This window comes from Galleria mellonella, unplaced genomic scaffold (assembly GCF_026898425.1).
Source record: "Galleria mellonella isolate WM207_F2 unplaced genomic scaffold, CSIRO_AGI_GalMel_v1 utg714, whole genome shotgun sequence".
Lineage (NCBI taxonomy): Eukaryota > Metazoa > Arthropoda > Insecta > Lepidoptera > Pyralidae > Galleria > Galleria mellonella.
In genome coordinates this window covers 252399-269806 of record NW_026442142.1, presented here as the reverse complement: position 1 = coordinate 269806, position 17408 = coordinate 252399, and the positions used below count along the sequence as shown (strand labels likewise).

The 17408-nt window shown below is 37.1% G+C and overlaps 1 protein-coding gene across 8 annotated transcripts in view; it reads right to left on the bottom strand.

Moving 5' to 3' along the window:
• The window catches only part of LOC113523404 (uncharacterized protein KIAA0930 homolog), a 48953-nt gene that overhangs the window by 9527 nt on the left and 22018 nt on the right, over window positions 1-17408 (bottom strand). For 5 of the 8 annotated variants that reach the window (XR_008253563.1, XM_052900836.1, XM_052900835.1 and 2 more), the window contains one exon: window positions 9641-9787. Coding sequence is in view for 7 of the 8 variants with exons in the window: in XM_052900836.1 (XP_052756796.1) it covers window positions 9641-9787 (147 nt within the window). In the remaining variant the exon portion in view is untranslated. Of the gene's footprint in view, window positions 1-9640; window positions 9788-15079; window positions 15325-15359; window positions 15644-17408 lie in introns of those variants that run through there. The other 3 variants (XM_052900839.1, XM_052900842.1, XM_052900843.1) reach the window with 3 other exon arrangements.

The following is a 17408-nucleotide window of genomic DNA, read 5'->3' as shown; positions in this document are numbered from 1 at the left end:
TCGTCGTCATCGTGACATCTGCGTTGCCAAATGCATTTTTTTATTTCTTCCAGAAATTTTTGATCTTTTTTTAACTTTTTATCACAAACTTTTGTCTGTTCTCACGTCTCACCTCTTCTTACCAAGTAACCACTACTAGAGGTCATAAAATAGCATTGCATTCTCTCTACAAATAAACAATATACGATTTAGAAATGCCAAAACTCTCAAATAAATTCTCCACACTGATCTTTTTTCCAACAATCTCTGCAACAAATAAATTATCCGAGACGACTTTTACCCCAAAATGAAAAAAAAATACAACGCTTTATGGCATCCACTAAACGCCATTTTTACCTATAAAATTCATACTCAAAATTATCGAATAAGCCTTGTATTGTTAGACATCAGTATTCAAATGTCATTTAACGGCAAATGTCATTGCGGCCGACCGGTCATAGCTAACAAACAAACAAACAGCAATATGATCCTTTGTTGACGTTTATTTTGTCATTTACCAGTGTTAGTCACATTTTATTGATTTAAACATTTGATCGGCAGTTTAAGTATTTAGGTATTTTATAGTTGCCAACAAGTAGTAGGGGGGAAAGAATGTATTCCTCCATTACCAGTAAGGGACCCTCTCGGGTCGGTGCTCAATCAATCTTCCCTGGAAACCATTGTGTTTAATTCCTCCTTTCGTTCGTTCATTCAATTAAACATTCCATTCTTTTAGTTAAGTTTTCAGCCATCGTCTTGATCTGAACCCTAACCGGAATAAAATTATAAAACTAATGGATAATTAAAAAAAATTAAGTTGCTTTGTTCGTAATATGCGGGTTGATTACAAATCGAGATATCGAATCGGAAGTGTGCGGGTTTATTAATCGATTAGTTCCCTCGTAACCTCTGATAGCGTATAACCTCGGCTTGGCAGCCGACAGCGAGGGGGAAGGGCGTGGGAGGGAGGTGCCCATATCAACAAGTTTCCGTCGCGACGCAGCAACGTCACCGTCGTCGCTGAACAACAAACAACAATTAGTCGAAAACCGAAACCGAGTGGCGGCGACTACTGCCAACATTTCGGGATAAATTATAGATAGATAGTGCTTACACAACACAACAATAATACTGTTACGCTGTTATTAGTTCATCACTATTTTTGGGATAAACCAACATGTCACGCGACGCTGGACGATATCCAGAGAGGTGTGATGAAACAATCAAATGGAATGGGAATGTTTATATAGACAATTGCTATATTTTTTATGTTCTACCCAATCGCGTAAATGTTATTATCATTCATCTTAATTCATTTGAACAAAACCGCGACATAACGTTATTACAATACCTATATCCTTGAGGCAATCTGGTGGTTTGTAAGTTACATAAACCTTATACACGTGGTAGAGTAAGTTTTACAAATTCCTTTTTATCACAAACGATCCTTGTTAAAGCACGAACGAGGATTTTGAATTAATTTCCTATATTATTTAATTGATTTTTGCAATAAATAAAAAACGGTGTTCTGCTGGGGTGAATAATTTTTAATTTTAATTACTTTTTTGTTACATGTCGTTACCATGACAACGCGTGTCTTTCTCGGTTGCCAGTATTAAACGTATTTTTTAATGACTGTACAATCCTAATACTGCGACCAGGCTGATAACATTCTCTTATGAAAACAGGCGATTAAGTGAACCTTATTGCAAAGCTACTTGGCCAATACCACTCAGTAACTTAGCAGTGGCGGCAGTATGGATTGTTATGAAATATACTGGAATCAGGTCGGGTCGCGCAACGATCACGGGCCACAATGGGATGGGAATGCAAGAGGGGACGCCATTTAAGCGATGTGCCAAATTATATCGGCGCCACGGCTGCCGTCGGCCGGGCGTTGCTAGCCAACTATGAGGAGTCAACATTGCACTCGGCTGATCAACTCAAAGCACCCCTAAAAGAGCCATTTTATATGAACTGTAATAGCGTTCATTTTGTAAAGTCCTCTAATAGTATTGTGACGCAGGACCTATTAAACTCGGTTGGATATATGAAACGAATCGTGTTACTCCCTGATCACCATCTGGACACTGTCACCACTCATGGTCAGAGCGCACATACACTACCACACATATACATATACACACCCATTTTTTATGGGTGATAAAGGAATGGTAACCCCACCCACGCTATCAGTATACAACGGCGGGGCACCAGTGAAGGATGATAGGTGAGGATGAAGCAGGTCAGTTAGCCCATCGTGACGAATTCAACAAGAATTGTTCACGATGATTTCTAGGGGGAACCACGTGGAGATCGACCTGATAGGGCATATTGCTAGCAATGGGGCTGTTAAACTCCATTGCTAAGAATCCCTTCCCCCCCCCCCCCCAACTAGAACTATTGGCCAATACAACAATTTACCAATCGGTGGAAATAGCTACGTATCTGTTAGTAAGATCTACTTAGTATAATTATACTACGTTTATAAATACAATGCGTTTTTGTTACTGCACCGGCTCACCCGTCAGATTTATGTAATTTGCTATAAACGTCTACTTCTCGGCCAACAGTCGTTTTCCTACAGCATATCAAATATGTCACCAATATGTGACAAACAATGTAACCAATATAGATTGTTAGTAATGCGGACTATCAGTCCCATTGCTAGCAATTACCCTGTCAGATCGCCTTTCACGCGGTCTCCTCTGGACACCATCGTGCTGAATTCCAGGTGTGTTCATCACGATGGGCTGACCATCCTTTTCTCACCTATTATCCCTTACTGGTACCCCAATAGCGTATACCGTTACTGCAGATGGGGTTACTATTCCGTTATCACCCATTAGGAAAAAAAAAATAAAGTAGCTCAGAAACCACCCATATATGAATGATATCAACCGTCGTTCGGACTTTAACAAAGCAACTTCAAATCAGAACATTAAAACTTGAGAAAAGTTGATAATGCAATTTAAAAAAGCCGATGTTCAATAACTGCAACTAAAGTTATTTTGCTGAGACCACAATATCGATATAGCCATCATAGGGTTCACTAGATATTACGACATTGTGGGTGGTCCGACGTAGACGTCATTACACTGACTCATATAGCGCGACAAGTTTGACATCATTATCTCTAGTTGTTCTCTTAACTTACTAGTTCCATTAACATGACGCATATATATTGGGTACAAAAAAATTTAAGGCTGGTCTCCGCAAAAAGGTGCTGCGTCTACAATAGTAATAAAATGACTAACACGGGAGACTGAAGTAAAGTAAGTTATCCTTACCGTTTGCAAAAAGAATTAACAAAATATTATTTCTAAATTGGCTAAGAGATATCGTGTAACATACATATACAAATTAGGAACCTTGAAGATAATAGAACTCTCTAAAAAAATATATAATAAATATAAACAAAAAAATGCTCAGTAAATAGTAAACAATTACCTACTGTGATACGAGTACATTTCTATTATTGCGAATGGTATCGTAGATGGCGGAGAGTGATAAAAATGTAATAAGTACATGTAAGTGTCCCTGAAGAGGGAGGCTGGCACTGAATCCAGGCTAATCGTCGGCGCCACCCCGCCACCCCGCCGCCCTACCTACCGTCCCGCACATCCGCCGTCGTATAAAATCCCCTATAAAACCTAACCGAGGCGCGAAGCCCCAGGCGCTAGGACTGTCTCGCTGTCTCGCGCGTGTACGTAATACATGACGCACCACATATTTATGGTGACACATTCGATTCCATCGACAACTTTTCCACTATAGATTTATAGTCCACTAGCTTTTACCCGCGGCTTCGCTCGCGTTAATATTGATTTTGTGCAATAACTATGATTGTTGGTAGAAATAAAATAAAAAGAAACTCAAATTTAAAAAATCCAAAATTATTATAGAAATGATCCACGATGGTTTCACAACGCACCAGGTGGAGATCGCCCTAATAATGTATAATACCGTCGCCGTAACGCCGATCTACCTGTTACAAACAATCTGTACTCAACTAAAGCTGTAGCCTACAGCCTGAATTTTAGGCAGACTTGGTATACACGAATCAAGATAGGATTTTGCTTTCTGTAACTTGTCAATGTCAATTTACTATTCCGTTATATTATGCCTCTAGCGCGAGAGGCCTATTAAACTCAACGAATTATGTAAAAACAATCACTTATTATGATTTACGTATAACTGATTACGTCAAAACAGGGTCTAGGATCGAGTGGCCTGTAGGGGCGCGACGTCCCCGAACCGACTGTCAGATATTTCCGACCACAGGCTCCCACGACCTGTCACTTGATATGGCTTCTTGCCGGCCCGTCAAACCGCGGGATACCATGTTAAGAGACTCTGTGCGCCACTATAGAAACTTTATTTTTTGAGACAATTCTGTAATAAAAAATTACCAGAGGGAGACTTTGTACAAAAGTCGATTGCTTGAGTACCTCTGTCCCATTCGTGTTTCTACCGTGAAACAGTTGTTTTTGCATGGTAGTGTTTCGGTTTGAAGGGTGGGATATGGCGTAAATTTACAGGGTACAGAGGAATAACACCTGAGTCCTAAGGAATGGCAACGCATGCGGGGTATCATGGGCGAAACAGTATACTCTGTTATGTCCATGGTACTGTTCATGTCTTTAGGCGACGGTTACTACTTTCCATCAGGTGGGCCGTCAGCTTGTTTGGCATTCTAAGTTGTATAAAAAAAAATAAAGATTTGATCTACGTTCTAGTTTGCGGTCGTGGATTTTACCTTCAACTCGAAAGAGTCCTATCATTAGCTTGATATATATACTATTGGATTGATGGTTGGGTTGTTATTTTCATTTCTTTTTGAATAATGACAAATATATATAAAATCACCTGTACTGAGGCACATATTTTTTAATGTTTTTATTGGGATACGTTACGTAGGTGGTTCACGCGAGGTCACGTATTATATTCAATGCCTATTTATCATACAGATGAATAAACGGCCGTCGAGTCGCGTCGCTTAACGATTTTGTCTCAGAACGAGTGTGAGCGAGTGACATCACCGTGTTTATCTTTAAGTATTTTATTGGACAGAGTCGTGTCTTCTCGGGAGAACTGTTTACAGCGAAATAGTGGTTTGTCTCGCCAAATACCTAAACGATGCAGCGCTGCTCTTGCAAAGACACATCGTGTCGTCTTTTGACAGACCCCACAGGGTTTATAACTTGTAGTGTAAAAACAACATGGCTATCGTTTAAAGGAATTTTTTTTGTCAATACTTACAAACTACTTATACGAAGAGGTTACGGTTAATAAACTATAATAATAAATATACAGAAATACATGCGTAATAAATAGTCGTTAGTCATGCATGTAAATAAATAGGTACATTACAACAAGAACCAGTTCTGTTTGTGTCACAAAACATTACAAAGAGCGGAATGTTGGTAATTGCTTGGTTGCTTCCAGTTGTTTCCGCGGGGCACCGCCGCGGCGCCGCGCCAGCGCGACGCTCGATCATGCTCAGCGCGCACGCACGATAAATCGATACAATCGCAATAAACGCACCACTACTGCCACTCGTGTACTGGCGGCGCCCTCTGGTGTCAAGAGTTTCGTTGTACACGTAGCATTATGATATGGCTTGTAGGACGAAAGTATTACGTTCCTAAAACTTTATTTTTTTATTATACTTTTCGAATTTCAACTATAAATAAGACGAAATTTGACATTTTGATCTATCAGAGAGCTCCATCTATCTATCATCCATCTACATGAAGAGAAGGATTTTTATTTGGTATAAAATATTTAAAGAATGTATTTACATATACGTTCAAGTGTGCCTGAACACCTGAGCATATTTGTAGGCCCTGAGCATGTTTAAACACTGGCGTAACGAACTCAACGAAATATCAAACATTTCAATTGTTCCATGAATATGCAATCGGTTTTATATTCGAATATCAACAAACAGTAAATTAATTATAAGTTTTGTACATGTAATAAAATGACAAATTTCCCGTCCATGTTCTGATGGAATTTGAACCCGCATCTCTCTGCTATCCGAATGTGTTCCCAATTATACGTAAGATTATGCATTGTATAAATTTTTAAATTATGACTTCCTTTTGTAGGAGATTCCATAGCGATTGATTGAGCTGTTAGGGCTCCAAAAAATGTCAAAATCATCACGTCCTAAAGATTTTAGGATGTTTGTATATTTATTGCTCGATTACGCTTAAACAGATCAATATATTTGAAAAACAAAAAAAAATTCTTTTATCTGATATTATATAATTTAATTGAGATATACGCGAGGAAAACTGCGGGATACAATACAGCTAGTTTACAATATTAGTAAAGATAATCTACCGCACGTTTCAATGACCGAGTAAATGTTATTCTCTTTCTATCATTAGGTGCCTACATATCTTCTTATGATATCCACACTAATATTTTTATTCATTATCTCAGATATAAATTGCGCAGTATTCAAATATAGTTATCGGCGGCACGCAGCAACATTAAACTTTATGAACTGCGCGATAACGTTGTGTATTGCGTGATGAAAGTACCAGCAACTATCGGCCCATGGAAGTATGTTAAATCGCTGTTATGTAAGATTCATTCCCACAGTACGGCGCACTATTAATTCATGCAATTTCATGATAGATATTTACTTTGATATATAAACAGTACATATGTACTAGTAACTTCGTATTTTTTAATTAGAAACAATTAAGATTAGTAGAAATAAAGAATTAATTTTATAAAAATACATCAATCATATTATATTATGTAGTTGAACCGTTTTAAATTCGATTAAGTGAAGAACATCAAGTTTTACATATCTGCATGTTTATAATATTTTATATTCCGTTGCTTCGCAGAAATTAAAATAAAAAACTACCTTGTATGTTAATCTAGGATATGATCTGCCAGTGATCCAAATTGAATTCAAACCAGTTCAGCATTTTAAGCGTGATTGCCTAACAAACATTTAAACATCCCAAACTTTCACATTTACATTAATCAAGTTGTTTTTTATTAATGGGCGAAAATGGAATGGTTTATTTTTGGTTTTTTTTTTGGATATTAATAGAATTGTAACCCCGCTTGCGCTAACGGTATACGGTGGCGGGGCACCAGTGAGGGATGATAGGTGAGAATGAAAAGGCTGGTTAGTTAGCCCATCGTGATGAATACACCTGGAATTCAGCACGATGGTTTCCAGGTAGGGCCACGTAGAGGTCGATCTAACAGAGTATATTGCTAGCAATTGGACTAGTAGTTCGTATTACTAACAATCCCTTCCCCCTCAGAGAATGGAATTGTAACCCCGCCTGCGCTACCAGTATACACACTAGCGTGGCGCCATTGAGAGATGATAGGTGAGGATAAAGACTGTTTAATTAGCCTTTCGTGACGAATTCCACAAGAATTAACCACGACGGTTTCTAACGAGAACCGCGTGGAGATCAACCCGATAGATAACTTTGGTATAACCTTACATCTATATTATAAGTGAATGTACAAATAAAATATGGTATATTGCTAGCAATGGGGCTGCTAAACCCGTTCACCAACAATCCCTTCCCCCAAATAAGTTAAATCAATATAATATTCGTGATGTGCACCCATCATGGCTCGGCGTTATCAGTGATCGCTATCACATTTCGCCATCGACAGCGACAGCGGGCGCGTGTGACGGACGATAATAAGCAATTACAGTTGTTATCATCGAGGATTTAGAAACATCATTTACCACACTGACAACTGATACGTTTAATAAAATGACTAATTCTTTTATACCAATCATAAAAATGACAAAACCTCGTGACCAGACCCTCTCTGATGATAAACACATACACAATAGATGGAGTGACGACCTAAAATGCATTGCAGGGAGTCAGTGGATGCAGGTGGCTCAGGACCGTTGCTTATGGCAGTCTATGGGGGAGGACTATGTCCAGCAGTGGACTGATAATGGCTGGGATGATGATGATGACGTATGTAGAAATAACATGACCACAGCACGACACAATAAGAAGACTTTTGCAAGTAGACACTTCCTGCGGTTTAGACAGTGGCTTACAGACAGCGATGAGATGCGTCGCTAGTTTGTGACAATAAATACAAGTCTTACGATACCATTTCACTTTCACTTACAATCCGGAAGGCGGTTGTGTGTCTGTATGCTACATTTCCGACAATCAACAGCCGCGAAGGGTTAAAAACCACTTTACACGAATCATAATCGAATGCATGTTTAATAACCCACCAAGTTTAACAGGTCTCTCGCACTGACCGTGTAATATGAACACACTAGTACATTTTAAAGGGTGGGTTACATAAATTTGTAACTATTCAATACAGCGAGTGTATATAGGTATATTTTAGTATATATACAGTTATTCTTTTTTCAAAAATTTTTATTTTATTTTTAGTTATTGGTAATATAGTTTTTTTTTTTTTTTTTAATTAGGCCCTATTAATGAACACTAACAGTAGTTTTAAGGAATGGCTCTCATTAGACTAGACTTGTTGACATTTTTCTTGCAGTATCGGTGAATAGGCTGTCGGCACTTAGGCACGATTAGGAAGTGATCTTATTATACTAAGCCGGCATGCAAATGAGCCGCTGTGTACATAGTTACCTAAATAGCATAATACGTATAATGAATGCTCACACTGCCTAGCTAGACTGTACAAGGTCGCTCGGTGGAGATAAAAAATAGCTCATAAACAAGGCTGTTCCTCAGAGACTGGATACTGAATTATTTATAGACTGCATATCTAATTATTTATCACTTTTATTACTTTGTTATTTTTCTTAAAGAATAAAATTGGAATGGCAACCCCGCCTGCTCCATCGCTAATTCGGTATTCGCTGGCGGGGCATCAATGGTTGATGATAGATGAGCATGAAAATAGGTCAGTTGGCTCGTCGTGACAAATTCAACAAGAATTAACTACGACGGTTTCCAGAGGAAACCACGTGTATGATGAACCAGAGCTTTATTACTAACAATCCCTTTTTCTCCGTCCTAAACTGTTAGATCCTAGGTGTAAGGACTTCCGACTATTTCTAAAACAATCGCGGCATTATGTTAGGAGGGGGGTGTTTGAACCGTGCCTACCCCAGAATGGTTTGGTGCCTACCCTAGGATGTAAGCGATGCTTACCAAAGTACGTGTCTGTAAGTTTTTCAAAGGATTCTGCACCTTTTTCAAAGGACCAAAAGCCTTGGCTAATAACCTTAAGTACGCCAGTGCTCGATAGATCAAGTTATTCGATCTAATATTGGGTAGCACCGAAAGAAGGGAAATCCATTTTAAAACATTGTTAAAGTTATTTATATATATGTATATATCTAATACTAAAAAATGCAGTAGATCCAGAGATACCTAGGAATAGACTATAATGTTTCAAGAAATTTTTCTAGTGCCTTCTAGTCCAAAACTAGAAGAGATTGTATTATGGTAGTGGACAACTAATAAGTAATAATAATTTTCTTATATAGAAAATATCCAGACCAATACAAAAACAGATATACCCTTGAATATGTTTGTATTATGCTGGAGTGACTATTCAAAAAAATGTTAATTCGCTACGCACCATAAGTTGCAGCGCGGCGACTGTTCCTCACATATAGAGTAGTTATATAGGTGCGTGTACTAACCCTGGAATCGTAGACCCTGGTGAGCGCGTCGTAGCGTATAGAGCCTAGGAAGATGACGGCCTGCGCGGCGGTCGCGCCCCCGCGGCCCCGCGCCACCAACTCCACGCACACCATCTCGCCGTCGCGCACCACAATGTCGCAGAACACCTGCGCGGAGGGAGGAATTGTTAGTAAAGAAGAGATTAGCCTCATTGCTATCAATATACCCCATCAGGTCCACCTCCACGCGGTTCCCCTGGAAACCACCGTGATTAATTTATCGTTGAATTCGTCACGATGGGCTAACAGACCTGCCTTTTTATCCACACCTATTATCTCTCACGGGTACCTAGCTAGTATATACCGATAGCGCAAGCGAGGTTACCATTCCATTATCACCCATTAAAAAAGAAAGAACACCTGCGCACAACACACCACAAGTAAATCCACATCAAGTAAAACAGAGATAGGTGGATTAGAGTCCGCTACCGTTAGTATGCGTGCGACAACCAACATTCTGCTAGCGTTATACCCTAACAAGTCGACCTCTACGCGTTTTCCCCTGGAATCCATCGTGATTGATGAATTCGTCACAATGAGCCAAATGGCCTGCTTTCATCCTCACCTATCACTCCTCACTGGTGCCTCGCCAGTGTATACCGACAACAGGCGGAGTTACCAATTCATCTTCACCAATTATAAAAAAAAACTACCAACCTTTAAGGATTGACTATCATTAATAGAAACTCTAACGCTCTCATCAATCTCTGACCGTTATTTTTAAACTCCTTGCCAATCGCACGCCTACCAATGCTGGCGGAATTAAACAAAATTAATTCTAGTCGACTAACTAATGATATGGACTTCCGCAATGCAATAAATGTCATCTAATTCAGTAAAATATTGGGAATTATTGTTCACTACAGAACATCGGTCATTCACCTAACTTTAGCAATGTACAATGCCGTCAGCATTGTTATCTGTCTTACAAGTGTTTCTATCGCCAAGCGACACCGGTATGACTTTGTTTTGGTTTGAAAAGTAAAAAAGGTACAGAGGTATAAACTTTAAACGCTTTAATCCTCAGGAATGGCAAACAAAGAATACCGTGGGCACTAGTTTATTCTGCCCGTATCGCTGCTTTACATTGATAACTAAACATTGGACTGATTTTGTATGATGATGATGATGTATGAACTTATTGGTTTCTGATTGTTTGGATGTCATGGACATAGTCTACGAGTATACCGTTGCGTTTCGTCTTGATAAACCAGAATCAAACAAAATGGTTAAATGACAAGTTGTGCATTTCCTTCGTCCATACTTAACGTTTTAATCTTGACAAATAATGCATTATTATGCATATCTATCAATAACAGTACAATAATATTATTTTCGATATAAACATATAAAATACTACATTGATACAAGATCGAAATAACATCTTGTAATTGAATTACAAAGGTATTGCATTGTTATCGTTTATTTCTCATGTAAATGTTACAAACTCTCTTCTCCTCCTACTATACAATGTATACCAGAGATAATTGTTATTTTTGTTATTTATTTTTTAATAAATAACAATGCGGGTTATCATCAGGGACAATAATAAGTCGTGTGTAATGCAGGGCAATGTACAACTAAACGCAAGCCTTTACGATTAATCAGGTGTCACTCATCTGTAAAAGTATTTCCAACAACAAGTAATAAGATTCGTCATCAACAGGTCCTGGCAGGTACAAAGCAATGTGACCGAGTGATTGTAAAAATAACGTGAAACAACGTAGAGAGACGCGACGGCGAAACATTGAGGCGCAAGCAAGTGTGCACTCGATCACATTATCTCGCGATAACAAACTTTATCAGCTTTGACCTGCCTCGCCACTATTTCGCTCCTCACAGCGACCGACTCAGTTTCGATTGATAAAAAACACAATAGCTGTTGTTTGCCCGCTGCACGCTGTGTCGAGTCAGTCCCACGAAACCATAATTAGTAAACACACAATGCCTATATCTATTTCAGATGAAATTGAGTTGTTTATAATATGATAACAAGCGAGTTATGAGTACTGATACTGTTAGAACGTTAATAATGTTATTTAAAACCCAAACAGTCCAAAGTCACATGGAAAATTGCGCAATAATTTGTTTGTAAAGAAATTAACGATATAATCTCAACATTTAATACCTTCCATATATACTTTATCAGGTGCTTGCACACAGAATTTACAACGCGCTTCCTTATTATATAGGGGAAAAAGAACTGTGTACATTATTTCTTATAGCCAAACAAAATACTTGATTGGAAATATTGGAATAAAAATGTGTATAGTTGCATTATTAACGAGTAAATTAACAATACTAATAAAAGAGAAATAGTTTAAAACAACTAGGTATGATTTCACTTGTTATTTGTTTCAAGATAAGACCACTGTCAAATTTCTTATCAGCTTTCTTGTTATATAAAGATCTGGTGATAATAAATAGAACAGCAGGATAAGTTATTCGCAAATTCCTATTCAAAATACGTTATAAGTTATTTTTCTCGAAATTGATTAAAATTAAACTACACCTAATAAATATAGCACCTTATAATCTTTAATCGATCAATAATGTATTAACAATACTAAGTTACAAATGTATTATTTATTTATAGACACAGTTTACAAACATAGCAATCTTTACTTAAAAATAACTTGTAATTTGTAAACTTTTATTATCATGAAACAGACCTGAAATAACTCTGTTTGCATTATTTAAAATGTCCTGCATTTTTATATTGGGAAGTTTATCACCTTCGAGTTGTTTCATGTAATGTATGTATGTACTGGCGTACTTGATACTATCTATTAATTTGCCTCAATTCCTGTGAGATACCTCCAACAAGATACGTGTAGTATCATTATAATAATAAGTAATTGATAAAATTTATAATTACAGTCGGTAAGTATTTGATAAAATTTCGTCTTAGGATTATAATACAGATATGATTATCGATAAAGATTATGACAATGTAATTTATGTATTTCGACTCTTTTATTCGTAGATATTATAAAATACAAAAGCAATTTTAATATTTACATAAATTAACAACAATAATAATGAGAATGTTGAGATGGTTTATGGAATAAGTAACGAGATTGGACAAATTAAATAATGTGTACATACTAGAACGTTAAAAATTTGTTCCACTAACGTACGATAAAGCGGAGGATGACTATGTAATAGTAGTAACATTTGATGGGAAAGAAGGAAAAAGAAAATTGAGACTCGTATTATTAAAGAATGAAATTCGTGAAATCGTACTTCTACCTGTTAAGTATCCTATACATTAGGTATAAAAAAAAATATTATTTTTTATAACAACACAAATAATTTAATTGGTATATTATTATTTTTTAAATATAAATGTTAAGTAACGTTCAGTCCGTAGCAGTAAACGTGTTAATTACACGTACACATATAAAACAATATATGTCGGCCACTCTCAATGACTGACAACTGATATCCGTGTCAAAGAGAACGTAATAAAGCCGTCAAGCTGGCAAGTGTAGGGTTTAATTAATTGCCAATTGCTGCTCGAGCTGTGATTATCACCCACCCGAACATATCCGGACTTCCGTCCTTCTATCCGGATAACGATGTAGCTGCTTAATTTGTACTTTTCTACTTAGATTTGCATTTCCACAGATAAACTATTTTCTTTTTAATCTATTCAATTATAAGTACTTATTTTTATTTCGTTTTGTGACAGAAATTATCATAATAATAAGGGTATATAAATACAATAAAAGGCCCACCTCAAGCCAATCGGCATCTCAAGTAAGCAGGTGAATATTTAATAAATAGTTACTTGTACATATACAAAGAGGTTCCCGATTGATATAAATATTTTTTATACTGTGAATAAATTTTAACACTATTTTTTGTAATCAAAAATGTATTATAATAACATATAACGTGTCATATAAATTTTTTATCACTGGAAAACTTATTTTTTGTGAGACGATATTAATCTTTTTGCACGCATACGCATAGGGTACAATCTAGTGGCAGCAATCACTTCGCCGCACCACTTCTGCGGTTTCATCAGCTAATTACGGGAAGTGACGTCACGATTCACGTCTCACTCCCGCTTGACTCATCCAATATAAACACATACTGTTTGTTACTACAAATGCTTGAATTATTCATTAACAGTCAGCCTATTTAAACCATAAATAGATTTACATTGCGAAATAAATACAGATTCAAACAAGATGTGGAATTACGAAATCATTCCGGTTTCCTTGAGATGGTACGCTATTAATAGTATATCTAAAGTATGGTACATCTTCTTAAGAAGATATATTTTTAGAAACGTTATTAAGAAATAATATAATTCCATATCCAATGAGTCACAGGAAATAAATTGAATTTAATCCTAAAGAAACTGACTTGTCATAAAATTTTAAATAGTTTAATAGGTAGCTTACCTATGTATAAGGATAAAAAGAGCCTTTGACACTAGATTTTCTCAGATCCTATACCTTTTAATAAAAATAAAATAGTCATAAACTATAGCAAAGTATGAATACTTCAGTCTATGCTAATATAAATATTTTGTATTATGAAATCATACTACATATAAGTAAAATTACATATGAGTGACTCCGCAAATAGCTACGAGTCAAAGCCAATCTAAACATTGAAGTGGACGGCACTAAATAAAAACCAACAAAATTCACTCATTTATAGGATTAACGAAGAGTAGGCGAGTTTGCAGCCGAGCCAAAACGTATACAAAGTAATGGGAGCAACTGGACTCAATCCAGCGATCGTGTTTAGCTACCCAAAGCGATGTGCTGCCCTCCCGGCCCGGTTTATCCCAAACACAATAGGAAGCCGGGCGGGCCGCGGGCCGCGACCTGCGACCCAGTTCATTCTTTACTCCTTTTACAAATGCAGGCCTAAAACGTGTTCAGAATGTAGGGAACGGCACGCAAACTGTTACACTAACAACAATATCAACCAACTTGTAATTAACGTCACAACAAAACATTTGATAATTTGAAACGTTATGTATCAGTGGTTCCCAGACCTTTCTCTCATAGACCACTTTCAAAATTTACCTGGTTCCGATGGACCCCCTGTAGCTACATTTCTACTATAATCCTAATACTTGACAAAAAATGTGAAGATTAGATCTAACTATGGAAATTTGCATTGGGACTGAGTTTCAACCACAATTTTTTATTGTCTTCGAAAAAAAAACAATTAGAATTGATTGGTTTATTAATTAATTGATTGTGCTTTGAGTGGATGTTAAAAAGGAAAGTTGAGCAGTCAAAAAAACTGATTCCATCCAACTTTACTTTTTAACCATCTACTCGCAACGCAACGCAATCAATTCTCACTTAGAAAACTCTCCATTCCTTTTGAACGACTGATGCTTTTAGTTATAAAAAAAAAAAACTATACCTAGTGGGTATGACAGCTACGCACTTCCATGTATAACTCGTTTTGCAAACAGGAAAAACAAAATTCAAAGCCTTCTCGAATGTTCGACACATTATATATTATCATAATTAATAGCTTCCATAATGTGTGATACCTACTATAAGAAGAAATTCCTGAACACTAAACTCGCACAGATAATGCAATCTCCAGTGCAAAGTTCAAACAGAAAAGTTTTACTTAGTAGGTATACAAAATATAAAGAAATACGTATTAGAAACAAAGCAATTATAAATTGACCAACCTTTCCTTGGGAATAAAAAGATATCATCAGAAATACGCTCGCTTACTTGTACTTATATATTTCCTCTACACAAGGACATCAATGCTCATGACATTCGAGACTGATTAATTCTTTTAAGGAAACTACATTATCTTTGTGTTTGTTTAATTCACTACAACAACATTCTTATAATTCGTAGTTAAATCATACAGTAGAAACTACTATTATTTGTCCAACGCCAATTTGAATTATCATTTAGTTGCTTAAAACATAACCAAATTGTTTACACTAACATAAGTTGAAGTTACGACCGCGGTTAAACATTCCCAGTTGTAAATACATTTGACCGGCTCAATACCGCAACAATTCGTGCACGTACGTCAGACGACGCTTGTCAAACAAGTCAATTTGGTCGCCGTCAATTAAGATTATATGAGACGGCGATAACGTTCCAGCTACATTAAGAGAACGAGCGAACGCACATATCTGCCGCTCACAAGAATAGAAATCAATTAAGCCAATTCACTTGAGCGCGCGACTCGCTTGATTTGTACTCGACTACATATTATCGCCACCACAGTGCCATGTGATCGATTAGGAGGGACGTTTGTCTGTTACTATCTCTATCTATCTTTTAGAAATACTAAAAGATTTTAAACATCTACATTTCTAATAATGCACTAGCCGTATCAGCTTTGTTTTGATGGTTCCGACTATCTGGTCTGGTATCACGACTGGTCAGATATCACGAACATCAGCACAAACTGTTATCGCTCGTTGGTCAAATCTCGAATATTTTAAATTCACGTTCACACAACTATAAATCTGCTGTAACAACATGTAAGTAGTATAATGTTAGTACAGTTGGTAATATGATTACCTTGATGTAACAATTGTTGAATTTGATTCGTATTTTTACTTCGGAAAGGTTCCAACCAGCCATGTATATGTGATATATAAAGAAGCTTGTCAAATATTTACTACCCATGAAGGATTAAACATTTAAAGCAAGAACAATTTCTTATCAAAAAGGTCCTTTTAAAATGTCGTTTTGAATTCGATCAGAAATATTATATCTGTTTTATTTAGGCACAACCTTAGCGAGATAGTAGAATTCGAAATTTGAAAAAGTTTCATCTCGTCCTCTAACGAATTCCGAATTCTGAATTTAAATAATTTCACTTAAGGGTACCTCTGCTACGTGCCTGCCGTCATCGGTGCCCATGTGTCTACGATTGAAGTCGCTTTATTGGGGGGACCAAACTGTATTTACTTGTTTTCAATTTTTATTCCCGATTGTTCTATCAGTGACTCGACAAATAGAAATGGCCGCCGCGCGTCTACTCCGAAACAATACAAATTTACATAAAAACAATGACATGTTCAGCCTCGGGCTGAAGTGCACAAAAAATCACAGACGCTCATATAATAAATGAGGTATATAAGATTTTGCTATTGCTTGGCACAGGCGAAACTAGTCGTAAGTTAAACTTTATCAAATCCAAACACGAATTGGCAAACTATGGCGGATCGCCACTTCATTAATATAAATAAAAAGTAAAACAATCATGTAATTAAATCATCTTCCTGCCCTTATCATTTCTAATTGACGTAAGTAATTTGTTTTACGATTCCATTCATCTCTATTTGCAGTCAATCCAGTATTCACTCCCTGTATGGTCGTATCGTCCTGAGTCCTCAGGAATGGCAACGCATGGTAAGTATCATGGGCGAAACAGTATACTCTGTTATGTCCATGCTATTGCTCATGTCTATAGGCGACGGTTAGCACTTTCCATCAGGTGGGCCGTGAGCTTGTTTGCCATTCTAAGTTGTATAAAAAAAATCTTCTAGCTTATAATTGTATATTGGTGCGGTAATTATTAAAAGTTAATCAACGTTGACAGGACAAAGCGTTCATGGTCACTGGGCGCATCGGCGTATCAGATCACCATAGGGCTTTATTACAGTGCATTGTAGCCGCCGTCCCGCCGCCGCCGCGCCGCCGCTCCGCCGCGCTCCCACGCGATCAAACCTAGCTGTAATCTGGGTCAAGTACAACCACTTCAT